This window comes from Arachis ipaensis, chromosome B4 (genome assembly GCF_059453495.1).
Source record: "Arachis ipaensis isolate K30076 ecotype BB chromosome B4, ASM5945349v1, whole genome shotgun sequence".
Lineage (NCBI taxonomy): Eukaryota > Viridiplantae > Streptophyta > Magnoliopsida > Fabales > Fabaceae > Arachis > Arachis ipaensis.
Window position 1 is genome coordinate 86,122,203 of NC_142439.1, and position 17,782 is coordinate 86,139,984.

At 37.9% G+C, this 17,782-nt stretch overlaps 1 protein-coding gene and 1 non-coding gene across 2 annotated transcripts; both read left to right on the plus strand.

Moving 5' to 3' along the window:
- Window positions 1–3,741: 3,741 nt before the first annotated feature.
- Window positions 3,742–4,281, plus strand: LOC107636670 (uncharacterized). The gene has a single exon (XM_016340164.1). The coding sequence runs from the start codon at window positions 3,742–3,744 to the stop codon at window positions 4,279–4,281; it is 540 nt and encodes a 179-aa protein (XP_016195650.1).
- A 13,127-nt stretch (window positions 4,282–17,408) lies between these two features.
- Window positions 17,409–17,515, plus strand: LOC148568228 (small nucleolar RNA R71). Its single transcript, XR_015882806.1, has one exon. It is a non-coding gene; the product is annotated as a small nucleolar RNA R71 (small nucleolar RNA).
- The last annotated feature ends 267 nt before the right edge of the window (window positions 17,516–17,782 follow it).

A 17,782-nucleotide genomic window follows, 5' to 3' on the forward strand; every position in this document is an offset into this window, starting at 1 on the left:
ATTTATTTATTTATTTAATTAATTTTTGAAAATAAGTTAATTAATTTAAAAAGAATTTAAAATTTAATTGTTAAATTTTTGAAAAATAGAAGGGAGAGAAGAGAGAGAAATTTTCGAAAATTAAGAGAGATGAGAGTTAGTTACGTGGTTTTGAAAAAAAAAAGAGAGAGAAGAAGATATTATTTTCAAAATTTAAGGAAGAGTTAGTTAGGTGGTTTTGAAAAATAAGAGAGAGAAGATGAGAAGTGGTTTTCAAAAATTAAGAAGAGAGAGTTAGTTAGGTGGTTTTGAAAAAGATAAGAGAGAAGATAAGATATTAGTTAAGAAAAGATAAAATAAGATAAGAAAAGATTTAAATTTTAAAAATAAGATAGAAGATAAGATAAGAAAAATTTTACAATTAAAATTTGAAAATAGAAAAAGATAAGATTTTTGAAATTTGATTTTGAAAAAGATATGATTTTAAAAATTGAAATTTGAAAAAGATAAGATAAGATTTTTAAATTTTGAAAAAGATATGATAATATTTTGAAAAAAGATGAGATTTTTGAAAAAGATATGATTTTTAATTTTGAAAATTTTGATTTTTGAAAAGTTGACAACTAAGATATGATAAGATAAAATTTTAAAATTGAAATATGAATTTTTATTTTAAATTTTAAAAAAATTAGTTAAAATTAACTTAGAAAATATATTATTTGATTTTTTGAATTTCATGATGAAAGAGAAAAACACAAAAAAGACACAAGACTTAAAATTTTTAGATCTAGCACCTTTGTTTTTCGAAAATTTTTGGAGGGAAACACCAAGGGACACCAAACTTAGAAATTTTAAGATCAAGACACATACAAGACTCAAGAACACTTTGAAGACTTACAAGAACACAAAGAACAAAATTTAAAGACTCAACGAACACAAGATCATAACCAGAACAGCAAACTTAAAATTTTAGAAAATTAAAATAAAATTTTCGAAAAACACAAGAAAAATAATAAGAAAATACCAAACTTTAAAATTGAAACAAGATTTGAATAAAGAAAAATTATTTTTTGAAAAGTTTTTAGAAAGAAGGAGTCAAAGAGAATGCTTAAGGATGCCAAAAATAAACTATATGAAAAAGGTTTTCGAAAAAATTTTAAAATTTTTGTAATGGAAAAGCATGAACATGCACGACTCAAACCAAGAATAAGAATTAAGCAAAGAAAAGAAAAATATTTTTGAAAAGGGTTTTGAAATTTTCAAAAATTTGAAGAAGAAGAAAATATAAATAAAAAACTCAAATTAAAGTTATACTCTTGTAAAAATCAAAAACTCAACAAAAACATAAATTGAACAAAGAAAAGAAAAATATTTTTGAAAAAGTTTTTTATGATTTTCAAAAATTGAGAAGAAGAAAATAAAAATAAAAGACTCAATTAAAATAATGTAAAATAAATTACCTTATCTAGGGAGCAAGACAATCCGGCAGTTTGTCCAAACTCAACAATCCCTGGTAACGACATGAAAAATTTGGTACATACGAACCCCACACTTTCGTACAGCAATACCAGCAAGTGCACTGGGTCGTCCAACTAATACCTGAGTGAGTCAGGGTCGATTCCACGAGGATTGTGGTTTGAAGCAAGCTATGGTTTTCTTGCAGGTCTTAGTCAAGCGAATCAGAAGGTTATTGAGTTTATGTTGAAAGTGGTAAAATCAATTGGATTAAATGATAGGAATATGGTTAAGGGTTGCAGTTACTTTATCTTTCTGAATTAACTTTGGTATTACTGCTCCCTTTTCTTGTGAGTGATTTCTTCAATGGCAGGCTGTATGTGATTGACATTGGTTTGAGCAGCTGCCAATACACCTCCAGATCTGAAACCCAGGTTTAGTGCGGATCCATCTCTACTTGAGGGTGAAGCACGTATAGTCCATTCTCCTTTATGATCCTACTCAAAACGCCATAGACAAGACCCTAATCTCCTGGGAAATTGGCTGAGCTGATTGCTCGAGAAGTCTCCAACGAAGTTGTGGATTAGCCATCTGAGAGATGTATATTCAAGCTGTTGGTCGTCCTTGTCCGGTGAAAGACACATTCTGACCCAAGTAGACGCGGGTGTTTGTCAAGCACATTCATCTTAATGTGATGAACAGAGCTAATTGGTTAGATCGTCATATTCACCACGATGAAGTACGAATATACATCTTAGAATTAATCAAACACAGATCGAAGAGAAAGAGTAGTACTTTTATTAATTCATAGGACTCAGCAGGTCTCCTCCCCTCGACCTAGGAGGTTTAGAAACTCATACTGAAGTAAGAACACAATGATGAATTCAAAAAATAGCATGAAGAGTTCTGAATTACATAAATTTAATCCCTTAAATACTAAACAGATGACTACTTAGGGTAAAACAGTCTATTTAGTACTAAAATCCACTTTTGGGGCCCACTTGGTGAGCGTTTGGGCTGAGCTTTGATGAGATCCACGTGCTATGAGGTCTCTTAGGCGTGGAACGCCAAATAGGGTTCCTCTTTGGGCGTTTGTACATTGGTCTCTGCTCTTTGGGCGCTGGATGGAAAGGGGCAGGAAGCTGGCGTTGGATGCCAGTTTTTGGCTTTCTAATCCGAAGTAAAGTATAAACTATTACATATTGTTGAAAATATCTAGAAGTCAGCTTTCCATAGCCGTTGAGAGCACTCCATTTGGACTTCTGTAGCTCTAGAAAAGCTCTTCTGAATACAGGTAGGTCAGATTTGGAAAACATCTGCAGTGCTTTCTCTGTCTCTAAATCAGACTTCTGCTCCAGCTCCTTAATTTCAGCCAGAAAATACCTGAAATTGTACAAAAATACAAAAACTCATAGTAGAATTCAAAAATGTGAATTTAACATTAAAACCTATAAAAGCTTAATAAAAACTACTAAAAACTATATGAAAATGATGTTAAAAAGTGTATAAAATATCCGCTCATCAGTGAACACCTTAGACGCCATCTTGGCTCAAAACAAGCTCATGTCCCATCAGATCAACATGATCTCTCAGCACTTGAGTGGGACGCAAAGCTCAGATGCTTACTGTCCAGAGATAGCTTATGAAGTGGATGCTGGTGATAACGCTTGGACCACAATAAAGGAGGTGAACTACATGGAAAAAGCCTGGAACTACCCTAACTTTGGGTGGAGAGATCAGCAGAAGCCTCAACAAGGCTTCAACAACAATCAAGGTGAAATGAACCAGAACCGGTTCAACAACAGACCATTCTTACCCTCTCAGCAACAAACAAAGACTCCCATACATAGCCTCTCTGACCTGGCTACTATACTCTCTAACCTCTCCAAAACCACTCACAGTTTCATGGCAGAAACTAGGTCATCCATCAGGAACTTGGAGATACAGGTTGGACAGCTGAGCAAGAGGATTCTAGAGATCCCTTCCAATAGTCTTCCAAGTAACACAGAAGTAAATCCAAAGGAAGAGTGCAAGGTCCTCACTATGGAAGCTGAGGCCGAACCCAAAGAGGAGCCTGCTACTGAGGAACTAAAGGAGATCAGGGCTCATGAGAAGACTGGGAATGTCACCTTGCATGCCCCTTTACAGAGAGAAGAGCCTGAAGAATACCCCTCTTCAAACGTGCAAGAGGAGCCTAAGGAGGAGCAACTTGCTCGGTTCTTGGCGATCCTCAAGAAGATGAAAGCCAATTCCTCTTATGCAGAGGTGTTGGAGAAGAATCCTCCTACCATGGCCCATTTGTAGAGCATGATATCTGACAAGAAGGCTCTGAGGGGAGATGAAACTGTGGTACTGACCAAGAAGTGCAGTGCCTTAGTCCAAAAGAAGCTCTTTAAAAAGCTGCCTGACCTCGAAAGCTTCCTTATTCCCTGTACTATAGGGACTATCACTTTTGAGAAGGCATTGTGCGACCTTAGCTCAAGCATCAATCTTATTCCTCTCTTTGTGATGAAGAGGCTGGGAATTCAAGACATGCAGCCTGCTAAGATCTCATTGAAGATGGCAGACAAGTCCCTGAAAAGGGCATATGGCATGGTGGAAGATGTCCTTGTGAAGGTTGAAAGCATTTGCCTCCCTGTGGATTTTGTGATCCTAGACACTGGGGAGGACAGAGATGACTCCATCATCCTTGGAAGGCCTTTTCTAGCCACTGCTAAGGCCTTGATAGATGTGGAAAGAGGAGAGCTAGCCTTGAGGTTGTGGGAGGATCAAATCTTGTTCAAGATCCCTAATCCTCAGTCTCCCTCTGACAAAGGAGGTACCATGGTACAACATTTAGTGTTTTAACCTTCCATTTCAGTACAAAGTTATACAGAGTGTATCATGAGCTATTTCAATTAATTAAATGTGGTGGCCTTGCATTTACTTTCTGAATGTAAGAATTAACTGTTCATAATTGATATTGAAGTTGAGCATATTGACTCTTGAAGAACAATGAATTTAGAGAAGTATTATCGATTCTCTGAAAAATAAAAATATTAATTCTTAAAGCAAGAAAAAGCAGCAAAAAGAAAAAGAAAAGAATAAGAAAAATAAAAAAGCTCAAAAGAAAAAGAAAGAGCAAGGATCCAAGGCTTTGAGCATCAATGGTTAGGAGGGTCAAAATTGGCCTAAAAAGCTCAAATGAGTTGATATCCCTAACTAAATGCTTGTGGTGTGAAGGTGTCAAGTAAAAAGCTTGAGTCTGAGCAGTTAAAGTCATGATTCAAAGCTGACGAGTACACTTAAGAACTCTGGGCACCACTGTCTGGGAATTTAAGCAAAGCTAAATTTGAATCCAAAGGGTTCCCCACAGTTAAGTGCATGTAGCGTTTATGTATCCGGTGGTAATATGGGAAAACAAAATTCTTAGAGTCACAGCTAGGCTCAAAGGTGCAAAGCACCAAAAAGAAGCTGTGTTCAAGAATCAAGAAAAGCTAAAAGAAGAGAATCAATAATATCATCCGGATTCCAATTCTAAGGGATGTCAATATTTCTAAGCTTCAAAGGAAAGTGAGATGCCAAAACTGTTTAGAAGTAAAGAGCTAATAGTCCCATTCAATATTTGGAACTGAGCTTCATTGGCAACTCTAAGACCTATTGTATTTTTCTCTTCCAATTGTGCTATCTTGTTTTTGGTTACTTGAGGACAAGCAACAGTTTAAGTTTGGTATTATGATGAGTGGATATTTTATACCCTTTTTATACAAAGGGGGTTTATCAACCTCCCCAAACTTAAACCAAGCATGTCCTCATGCTAAACCAAGGATGAAGCAAAGGGTATGACATTTATTCAATGCAACTAAATCATCTAAATGCAACTATCTAAATGAATGCAAATGCTTAGTCAAAACAAATCAAATTCCAAGAGAATACATGTAAGCACAAAGGCTCAAACTATGGGAATCAAACCGAACCCACAATTTCATGGAGTTATCATAAGGGTTTACAAACTTGCATGAACATAGATGATAGTGGTGAATACATGTGATTGAGCAATCGAACCCTCACCAGATGTGTATCCGCTCCATTCACTCAAGTGTTTAGGGGTTGATTCACTCAATTCTCTCCTAATCATGTTTTCCAAAGTTTGTTCTCCATCTAACAATCAACAATCATTCAATGCATGCATACAAATATCATGAGGTCTTTCCCGAAGGTTGTAATGGGACTAGGGTCAAGGTAGGATCATGTATGGTTAAGTGGACTAGAATTTGAATCTTTGATTAGTCTAGACCTTTGATGAGACGCAGAAGCTGGTGAATTAAAAATTATTAAAATGGTTACGTTGCAAGTATAATTCTTAACTCACCGAAAATCTGCCTATCAATTTAGAAGTATGTCACAGAGAGTTTGAATTAAAAATTACTGGGAGTTTTGAGTCCCAGGTCATCTCCCAACGAGTTACAGAAAAGTGTGCTATCTTAGTAATCAGATGTTCCAAGAAGTTGAGCTAAGTAAATTGGAATTTAAATTGAGAAAATTTAAATAATATGAATAAAAGCCTTGACTGGGAGTTGATTAGTTGGAATCTCTATTATAGATGGAATGATTTTAAGATTGATTTATAGTTAATGGTTGCTCTGTTTGGTTATCCTTTACTATGTAAGGGAAAGTCAAACAAGTTGGAATGCTAGATCTGTTCACAAGTTGCAACCCACTTAGTTCAAAGGGATTGGCGTTAGTGACAGGGTAACAATCCAACAATTAACCCAATTACAAATTTTATTTTGATCCTTCCAACTCAAGAGTTCCTTTTTAATCAATTCCTCATCAAGTAAAGAAACTACTCACGCATTGTAAATAATAAATCCATAACACATGAAAGGGGATTAAAAGAAGACATGATTATTGGAATTGAAATTGAATTAAAAAGAAATAATCCTTGCATTAAATAATCATAAAAGTATCTGAATGACAAAATTGAACAAAGCAAAGGACATGGAAGAATGAAACCAAGTTAAGAAAACAAACTAGAATGACGAAGTCTTGATGAGGAAACAACTCTTCTCAATGTTCCAATGCTAAGATCAATTGAAAATTTAAAATTCTAAAACCCAGAGAGAAAAAAACCTAAGAGAGTAAAACTAGATCTAAAACTGTCTCTGAATGAATGTGTTATTTGTTTCTGCATATTCTCTTACTCTAGTCTGCTGTTCCGGGCCAAGAACTGGGTCGAAATAGGGTCCAAAATCGCCCCCAGCGAATTCTGCAGATTATGCAGATCGCACATGTCACGCGATCGCGTCATCCATGCAGACGCGTCATTCGCGCTTTTCCTTGCCACGCGTTCGCGTTGTCCACGCTACCGCATCGCCAGAGCTTTTCCAATCTGCGCGGCCGCGTCACTGCGATTTGCTCTCCTTCGCGCGGTCGCGTGAGCCATGCGACCGCGTCACTTCTCGCTGGTTATCTCCTCAAATTCTTGTGTTCCGTCTATTTTTGCTTGCTTCCTTTCCAATCTCCAACTCATTTATGCCCTGTAAGGTCTGAAACACTCAACACACAGATCACGGCATCGAATGGAATAAAAGAGAATTAAAAATAAATAATTAAAGTCTCTAGGAAGCAGTTTTCAAACATGTAATAAATTCAGGAAGGAAATCTAAATGCATGCTAATTTAATGAATAAGTGGGTAAGGATCATGATAAACCCACACAATTAAACACAATATAAATCATAAAATAGTGGTTTATCATCCTCTCCACACTTAAACATTAGCATGTCCTCATGCTTAATTGAAGGAGATAAGGAAATGAGCATGAACATGTAGAAACTCATGAAATGCAATGCAAGCCTATATGTATATAAATAAATGTAACTATATGATTCTTGTCCACTTGATCAAAAGTAAATAAGCTCTTTAAAACAATTACAAATCAAATTCCACTAATTTTATCATTACACAATAAAACAGATAAAAGTGCAAGAAGATAGCTCGTGAAAGTAGGGAACATGAAAATTCAAGCATTGAACCCTCACTGATAATGTATGTACGCTCTAATCTCTAGTGTATAGGGTGATCACTCTATCCTTCTCTAATCATGCTTTCTAACTTTTGTTCTTCTCCTAAGCAATCAACAACAGTTAATATACCAATGCAAACATCATGAGGTCTTTTCAAGGTCGTAATGGGGCTAAGGTAAAGGTAAGGATGTATATATATATATAAGGCTAAGTTAGCTAACAAAGTGAATCTTTGATTAGTCTAAGATCTCACCTAACATATACATACTCTATACAAGTTTAAAATCATACCTAGCTACCCATAATTCCCACTTTTGTATGATTCCCATACTCATGTACCAAATTTTTTTCTTTTTGATTTATCACATGTGCATTGATTAACATTAACATTGGGATAATTTTTGTCCCCTTATTTATTTTATATAATTTTTATTATTTATTTTATTTTATTTTATTTTATTTTATTTTATTTTTTTTATAAAAGCAAACATAACGTATCAATGCACATAGATTCTTCATTATTTTCTAATTTGGTTTTTCTTTTCATGAGTAGGTTCCCAAATTCCCAATATTCAAATAAATTAAATACATTCCCTTATTACCCAATGTTCCCACACTTTAGCTGATACACAATTTCTATCTTAAGCTAACCAAAGATTCACTTGGGATTTTTGATTTATTTTTCTACTTAAGGCTAGTAATGTGGTTATAGAACAAGAGGGGATTAAAAGCTCAAGGGGCTAACAAAGGTGATGTAAAAGGTAGGCTTATTTGGGATAAGTGAGTTAATAACAAATAATGGCCTCAATCATGTGCAAGCATGTGAATATAATAAATATTGGACATATAAGATAAAACAAAATATAGATTACAATCATAGAGAAGTAAACACACAAGAATGAATAATTATGGTTAAATAATGTAACCATACATAAAGGCTCAAATCTTTCACAGGTTGTGTGTTCTTTAACTCAAATATCATGTTCCAAATACAACTCAAGCAAATTTATCATAAGAATTTTGAAAAATTAGTGAAATTTATTTCCAAAGATAGATTTTAAAAGAAACTTATTGTCTTTTCAGTCAAGTAGAACATGCATGCAACTATCCTAACCTATGCAATTTATTCTATTCTATAAAGGAAAGAAAATCTAACTAAAATATCCTGATAATTGGTGCTAGCAAAGAGAAATTACCTCCAGAAGTCAGGTACTGACCGACCTCCCCACACTTAAGGCTTTGCACCGTCCTCGGTGCCATCTATCAGGAACAGGGGTGGGCTGGTAGCAGTATCTCCATCATCGGGACCGTCATGGCTCCCTGTGATAGTAAAGGAAGTGGAATCCGGGGTATCTGAGTCTCTGAAGTGTCCCTTGAGTAGCTCCTTGAGGTGTTTGAATCGGCGCTCGATACGGCGCTCTCTCATCTTTGCTTTCTGTTCTTGCCGATCCAACCGTTTGATTATCTGCTGGAGCAATTTCTCAATTGTAGATGCTTGTGGTGTTGAAGAAGGATTATCTTCAACTGGAGCAGTAGGAAGGCTTGCAGTGGCTGCTGAGAGTCTGAGGTATTTCCCATTAGGGACATCCTGATCATCTCGTGGAAGCACGACTTTGGTGTCCCCAGCTCTGTAGGAGACTCCGGCTGCTGAGACAATATCTGAGACCAAGGCGGGGAAAGGTAAGTTGCCCGCAATTTGTACGTATTCCATAGCATTCCGGATATTTCTTGAGAGATTCAGAGGTTGGTCTGTAAGGATGCACCATAGTAGAACAGCCATGTCCGCAGTGAAGGAGGACTCATGAGTGCTCAGAAAGACGTTATGGGACATGATCTGTGCCCATACGCGAGCCTCCAAGGTAAGTGCTGAAGCCAAGATTCCCTTAAGGCGAGTACGGTGGTATCCGTAGATCCAACGGCTACCAGGTGCTACGATGATTCCGAGAATGGAGTCCCAGTCAAATTGGTATCTCTGGCGCTGAGGGTGGCTTCTTGAAAAGCTTCTATTCCGGCTGGAATAGGGGGAAGACTCAGAGCTTGCTGAATGGCCTCTTCTGTGATGGGGACTTGCTTCTGCTGGACATAAACAGACTGCAGGGTCGGCATGTAGAAGTTGGAGTAGAACTCAACTACCCAAGAAAGATTGACCTGCCTTGGCTGTCTCCGTAGAAAACCCCATTGTCTTCGCTCAATTTGCGGCTCAACAATGGTGGCAATATTGGACGGGAGGATAAGAAGGTATTCATTGTTATAGTTTCTTTCTGCCAGGATAGGGAACATCTGCTCACAGTAGCGATTGGAAAATCGCACAGCATCCTTTGCTGGAAAGGCTTTCTCCTTTTCGTCAACCTTTATTATCCTCTTGACTCGTTTTGTTAAGGGCTTGACTGCGGTGGAAGAAGGCTCTGCCACTAATGCTCTTTTGGTTCCTCTACTTGCTGGTGGTTTGGAAGTTGCTTTCTCCTTTCCTTTCTTGGTGGCCATCCTGAAAGAAGGGAAGCGAAAGAAAATTAAATTTAAAGAGATATACAACAAGGAAGGAAATGGAAAAGAGGGTGATGGATGCACATTAAGATATGCTGACATTATCACATGCTCGCGAGTACGTGTGAGAAGCCAACAATGGAAAATAGCTAGTGCATATAAAGACAATTGAATGCAAGGTGTTTATTGGCATGCTGGCAAAGGGCATGAGTGGCATAGACCAAGCAATACTTTGTAACAAACCATCACGTTTGTATTGACAATTAAATTCAATTAATATAATAATAAGGAGAATTTGTGAAAAGCAAGCATTGAATAGTAGAGTAAAGTAATGTAGAAAAGTGAATAGGGCTATATAGGCTTTTTCACAAACACATGTCATGCATGGTAAATAAGATATAAAAAGTATGAAATTGAACATGCAAGCAATCCCTTAAAAATAATAATAATTGTCAAATAAATTGTAACAAGTCACAAGCATATAATGAGGGATAATGACTCAAAAAAAAAGTTTCTAGCACCATGTAAAAAGAGAAAGAAGAATATGAAAAATAAAATAAAAAAAATGAAAAGAAAGAGAAAAGAAAAAGAAAATAAAAATATATATAATATAATAAGAATGATGGAAAAGAGAAGAAGGAAGAAGAAAGTAAAACCTTGTTAATGGTGGTGAGATAGAAGGGGGAAGGGGGAAGGAAGAAATAAGGAGGGAAAAGAAAAATTAGGATTTGGGGGAGAGGAAGATAAGATATATGGCAATTTTTGGTTGAGCTGTGCGGCGCATGCGACGCGGCCGCGTGGAGCACGCGTTCGCATGGGTGCGCGTCAGGTAAGGGGACGCGATCGCGTCGGTCACGCGGTCACGTGACCCATGTTACGCTGCTGGCGCGAGTGCAGCCTCGCTCCAGCACGACTCTCTGTTCATTTTAATTTAATTGCCAAATTGGGGGTGGCGCGATCGCGTGGGTCACGCGACCGCGTGAGGGTGCGTCAGAAAATAGATGACGCGGCCGCGTCGGCAACGCAGTCGCGTGACAAGGATTGTGCCTCCAGTACCAATCCAGCATCACGCTCGCACAAAATGTTGATGTGCACCCTTTTACGTCGAAAACTCAGGGCACGCGGCCGCGTGGGGCACGCGGTCGCGTGGGAGGCCATGATTCCCATGCGACGTGAACGCATCAGGGACGTGATGCGCATAAACTAGTTATGCTACGATTTAGGAAATTGCACGATCGGCAAAATTCCTTCCGGCAAGTGCACTGGTTATCGTCAAGTAAAAACTCACAATAGAGTGAGGTCGAATCCCACAAGGATTGGTTGAGTGAGCAATTCGGATTAGAAGTATGTTCTAGTTGAGCGGAATCAAGATTTAGATGAGAATTGCGGAATGTAAAATTGGCGGGAAACGTAAATGACAAGAAATTTAAATGGCGGAATCTTAAATTGCATGAATTAAAGAGCAGAAGCTAAATTGCTGAAATTAAAAGGGAATGGGGGTGATTGCATGAATTGAGTTGCAGAATGTAAAGAGAAAGTGGAAATCAGAAATGGGGAATTCATTGGGTTATAGGAGATATTGAGATCTCCGAATCAAAACATGTTTATCTCTTCCTCAACCAATTCGTTCATTGAATTTTGCTTGGCAATCTTATATGATTGGATCCCAATCCCTTGGCTCACCAATTCTCTCTAAAAACAAACAAATTCCCAATCCCTTGGTTTAAATGTTCATAAGAAGAGATGATGCTCGATCACTGATTATACCACACAGTTTCATGAACCACAATTTGGTAGGATTACATGTCACAATATCCATCCAAACCCCAATCCAATTCACTGTGAGAAAGCTTCTCTAGCATGAATCCTCCATTCCTTTCCCAAGGTTCCGAAGGATTCCAATTATGGGTAGTTTCTTTCCCAAGACAACTACCCAATGGAATTAGATCGAGAAGCTTTCTAACAAAATTCAAGAGAAAAGATTGAAGAAGAAGATAAACTATTATTGATTCATTGAATTACAATAGAGCTCCCTAACCCAATGAAAGGGGGTTTAGTGAGTCATAGCTCTGAATTCAATTACAAAGATATGAAAACTAGCAAAATGAAAAGGTCCAAAGTCCTTCCTAACTTAAATTCTATCCTATTTATACACTTTCTATATTGAGCTTCTGTTGTGTTTCTTGGGCTTTGAGGCCTCTCCCTGCTTTCCTTTTGCTTTGGGTTTATGATCCATAATCTTGATGAGGCTGCTGATCCAAATTCTGTAACATTCATTGAGCCAACTTAGTGATAATCAAGTAATGACACATGACTCAACAAATTGAAATTCCAGACTCATCAATCCTTCAGGCCCAATCCATAAACCATGATATTCAATTGGGTTTCATACCAGAATAAGTTTAAGTTAATGTTTGTGCTCAAATGCTAACTTAAACTGCAATATTTTTGGCCCAGAAACCTTTTCTAATAGTGGCGTTTAAGTTGCAGTTTAAGCTTAAACTGCAGCTTAAACGCCAGACACTTCCAGTGATGCCTTTTGTGGAAGCACGTTTAAGCTTCAGTTTAAGGTTAAACTGAAGCTTAAACGTGGAAATGGAAGAAGGCAGCCCTGGAGGGTTACTTAGTCGAACACGTTTAAGCTTCAGTTTAAGGTTAAACTGAAGCTTAAACGTGGAGATAGGAAAGGCAGCCCTGGAGGTCGAACACGTTTAAGCTCCAGTTTAAGGTTAAACTGGAGCTTAAACGTGGAAGTGGAGAAAGGTAGCCCTGGAGGTGTCGAACACGTTTAAGCTCCAGTTTAAGGTTAAACTGGAGCTTAAACGTGGAAATGGAGAAAGCAACCCTGGAGGAGAAACTTGGTCAAACACGTTTAAGCTCCAGTTTAAGGTTAAACTGGAGCTTAAACGTGGAAATGGCTCCCTGGTGCCTTTCTTACTTCTGGCGTTTAACCTCCAGTTTAAGGTTAAACTGGAGGTTAAACGTGGAAATGCCCCTTGGTGCCTTTCTCACTTCTGGCGTTTAACCTCCAGTTTAAGGTTAAACTGGAGGTTAAACGTGGAAATGCTTCCTGATTGGAATTCTCATTCTGGCGTTTAACCTCCAGTTTAAGGTTAAACTGGAGGTTAAACTTCAATTCCAGCATTTCTTAGCCTTCATGATTCTGGCGTTTAAGCTCCAGTTTAGGCTTAAACTGGAACTTAAACTCCACATGTGATATTCAAGCTTCCTTTATTGATTTTGTTGCTTCCTTGCTTAGCCTCTTCTTCCCTGAAATCATCCAAACAATTGCATCAAAGTCTTGCAAAATTTCATGAGAAATCTTCCATTCATAGCATTCAAGTAATATAACTAAAAACTCATGGAATTTGCATCAAAATCTTCATGTTTGAAGGATTTAAGACAAGTATGACTATTTGGCCCAAATGATTACTTAAGGCTCAAGAAAATGCATAAAACAACTAAAACTAACAAAAAAATGCTAGTGAAACTAGCCTAAGATGCCTTGGCATCACAACACCAAACTTAATACTTGCTTGTCCCTAAGCAAGTCCTGAGTTATTTGAGAAGAAAGCATGAAACAGAAAGTAATGACATTGGCTATATTAGTACACACTTGAAGTTCATCAGAAGGGTTTTATGCAGAAAGTTGCAGCATCACTTTTTCATTCTTATCAGGTAAGATTATCACTTTTTCATTGCATTCATCAAACACTGCTATGGCCTCTTGTTATTCTTATGTCCTTGGCACTTTTCTCTTCTTTGTTTTTCTTTTCTTTTTCTTTGAGCTCCTTTGCTCCTTGTTTGCTTAGTGTCACGTGTTGCACACGCCTTTGGCATTTTCTTTTTCTTATCAGTGTACTACACATATCCACTGCAGGCATTTTAGTTCACATTTCTTCTTCAGACATTGGTGCCCAGCACCTCTTTGTGTGACTAAATGTTTTGTATTTAGGTTGCTCTTGATAATGGACTTTTGGTTGATAATCCCGGGTTAGTTAACCCAAGTTACCAAGTGTTGAAACACTCCTCAGAACCTATTCATCCAAGCATATCCTTAATACATAAACACCACAGGCATTTGTCTCAGAAGTTCAAACCATTGGTGCCTAGCTTATTTTCTCAATTTTTTTTGCTTTTTGGTTGCCCTTTTTCAGTGGCTTTTTCTTCTTCTTTTTCTTTCTTTTTCGTGGCCAAAGACATTTATTCATCAAGATCCATAGACAGTTTTCAATTTCTACACAAAAAATGATAATTCTACACTCTATTTCCAGTGATCTGACTAAACAATCAAGCATGCATACCACCACTTAATTCTACTTGATTTGTCACTAATTGAGCCAAGTTACTTTTGTTCAAACTTTTCTTTTATTTTAGGAAACAGAACAAGCATGGCAAGCATTTGTTTAAGAAGGTGAAGTTATATCCAAACATCTAGGCATTCACTTTATTCAAAGCAATAAACAGACAAACATACTAGAGACTTCACATTAAAACTTAAATGACTTATAATGAAAGAAAGCTCATAAAGACAATTCACCAATTATCATTTGATTATTAAGGAGAGAGACCACCTCTCATTTATTGCTTGGTTCTTCTTGATTCTTGGGATCCTGCTTCTTCTTGCTTCCTACCCCTTTTTGACCACTTGAACCCCCTTTGTCTTTTTCCTCCATTCTTATCTTTCCTTTTGTACCTGCACAAACAAACAAATTTGCTATCATTTTTCGGTCATGTGAATAATGAATAGTACTTGTACATGTTTTTCCTTCTTTTTGAATTGTAAATCAATGATTGACTTCCTAAGCTTATAGCCGTGACCTTTGTATGTATGCACACTCATTACTGGACACCAAACTTAGTGTTTGGTAATGTCTCCTGATGACATGAAATCCATGTTGGTTGTCCTTAATGAATGTGCATAATTCTAATAAATCCTAGTCACTTTGGCGCTTTGATCCTAAACAATTTTACCACCTAAAGTAATTGAAATCAAAGTATTAAAACATGCAAATGGTATACTTGTCATGAATTTCTAAATCCAGAGGAACTTCTTGCTTTTTATAAACTGTGTTCAAAAGGAACACCAAACTTAATGTTTGGTCGTGCACCTTGAATGAAAGATGGAATACAATTTGAGTAAGATTTGGGAGTGCCTTCAGGCACACCAAACTTAGAGACCAATTGTAATTTACATGCAATGTTTAGTGCACTTTATCAATAGTTGTCCTGAGGATTCAAGTTCATGCATAAGAAACCATGCTTTATTAGATGTAAAGCAAAGCAATAAAGAGTAAGGATACTAAAACATGGGTTGCCTCCCATGAAGCGCTTCTTTAACGTCACTAGCTTGACGGTTGTCCCTTGTTAGGGTGGATTGTAGTGCTTGATGTCTTCTCCTCTCACTATGAAAACGTCCCCATTTGATTCCTTCATGACTTCTAAATGTTCCATAGAAAGAACTTTCCTGATTGTGAACACTTGAGGGAGCTGGGAAGGAATGGTTTTGAGGCCAGGTGGAATTGGCAGATAATGACTTGATATCACTTCATCTCCCGGAGAGAAACCTTCAGTGGGAATTTTCTTGTTTCTCCACCCTCTTGGCAATTTCTTTACAATTCTTCCCTTTCTCTTGAAGCTTTCTTCATTGACCCTTATGTCAGGAGGATCCTTCTGATCTGTTTCTATTGATTCTTGTGGCTTTAACTCTTGCAATTCTTGTTTGCTTTCCAAGGACTGTTTCAGAATTTCAGCTGCTGGATTGCTTTCCTCCAAACACGGATGGCTACTCTCATCCTTAGGTTTTTCATGTTCTGGTTCAGGCTCAGATGCAGGTTTGAAAACATTGAAAATGAGCTGTTCATCATGTATTCTCAAAATTAGCTCTCCTTGTTCTACATCTATGAGTGCTCTAGCAGTGGCTAGAAATGGCCTTCCCAGAATGATGGGGTGTAGGTAATTTTCTTCCATGTCCAAAATGACAAAGTCTGTGGGGAAGAAATAATTTCCCACTTTCACCAGCACATTCTCAACTACCCCCTCAGCTTGCTTCTGAGTTTTGTCAGCCAGTTGTATGATTACATCAGTGGATCTCACCTCATTCAGTTGTAGCCTCTTCATAAGAGTCAGAGGCATCACATTTATGCTAGCTCCTAGATCACAGAATCCTCTGTCAATTTTTGTTTCCCCTATGATGCAGGGGATATGAAAACTTCCTGGGTCTGTTTTCTTAGAGATTATATCCTTTTTGATGAGGGCACTGCATTCTTTGTTCATTATTACAGTTTGTCCTCCCTTCAAAACTCTTTTCTTGCTCAGCAATTCCTTTAAATACTTGATATGTGTAGGCATCTGCTGGAGAATCTCAAGAAAGGGAATATTGATATGGAGAGACTTAAATGTCTCTAAAAACCTTGAATAGGTTTTCCCTTTTTCACCTCCTCCTAACCTCTGAGGAAATGGTGCTTTTGGTTGGTATATTTCCAGCATGCTTTTTTGCAGTTCCTTGGCTTGCTCAGTTTCACTTTCCTGCTTAGCTTCTTCCACACCTTCCTTCAAGATTTCTGGCTCCTGCTCTGAGGGTCTGATTCCTTCTTCTTCTGAGACTTCCTTCAATATGGTGATGGCCTTGCATTCTTCCCATCTCACTCTCTTTTGTTCCCCTTTAGGATTCTTTTCTGTGTCACTAGGGAACACTGCAGTTGATTTGGGGGCCTGTTGAGATAGCTCTCCTACTTGAGACTCCATCCTCTTGAGTTTTTCACCATGGTTTCTTAAGGTAGCTCTCACATCATCCCTGAAGCTTTTCAACTCAATTATGTCCTGACCCATGTGTGCCAGCATTCCTTCTATCCGGTTTAATTGATCTTGAAATTGTTGGTTCGGATTAGGTTGGGTAGGTTGATTATTTTGGCCTTGATATGATGGTTGTGAGTAAGTGTTTTGTGTGGCTTGGTATGATCTTTGGTTGGAATTTTGGTATGTGGAATTGTTATGTTGGTTGTGGTTGTAAGGTTTGTGGTTTTGTGGTTGGGTTTGTTGGTTCCCCCACCCAAAGTTTGGGTGGTTTTTCCATCCTGGGTTGTAAGTGTTGGAATGTGGATCATATGATTGCCTTTGTTGGTTTCCCACATAGTTGGCCTCTTCCCAATCACCTTCTTCAATGCTTACTTCCTCTTGATCTTGTGTGTGTATTGCAGCCACTTACTTTGTTTCTAATTGCCTGGTAAGCTCTGCTAGTTGCTTGGCAAACACCTTGTTTTGGGCTAAAATTGTATCAACATGGTTCAGCTCCATGACTCCCTTAGTGTTGTGTCTCTCTGAAGCATAGTAGTACTCATTCTCAGCCACTGTCTCGATCACTTCAATGGCTTCTTCCACAGTCTTTTTCCTGTTCAATGAACCTCCTGATGAATGGTCTACAGCCTTCCTTGATTCATAAGAAAGTCCATCATAGAAAATATGCAATTGCACCCAGTCATGGAACATTTCTGGTGGGCATTTCCTTGTCAAATCCTTGAACCTCTCCCATGCCTCGTAGAGAGTTTCACCATCTTGTTGTCTAAAAGTCTGAACCTCAGATCGAAGCCTATTGACCTTTTGTGGGGGGTAGAAACGTGCCAGAAACTTGCTTTCCACCTCATCCCAGGTTGTTAGGCTCCCCCTTGGGAATGATTCCAGCCACTTAGCTGCCTTGTCCCTAAGTGAAAATGGGAACAAAAGCAGTTTATAGGCATCTTCCTGGACTCCATTGGACTTCACAGTGTCGCAAATTCTCAGGAATTTTGTGAGATGTTGGTTTGGATCTTCATTAGCACTCCCACCAAATGAACAATGATTCTCCACAAGTGATATTAG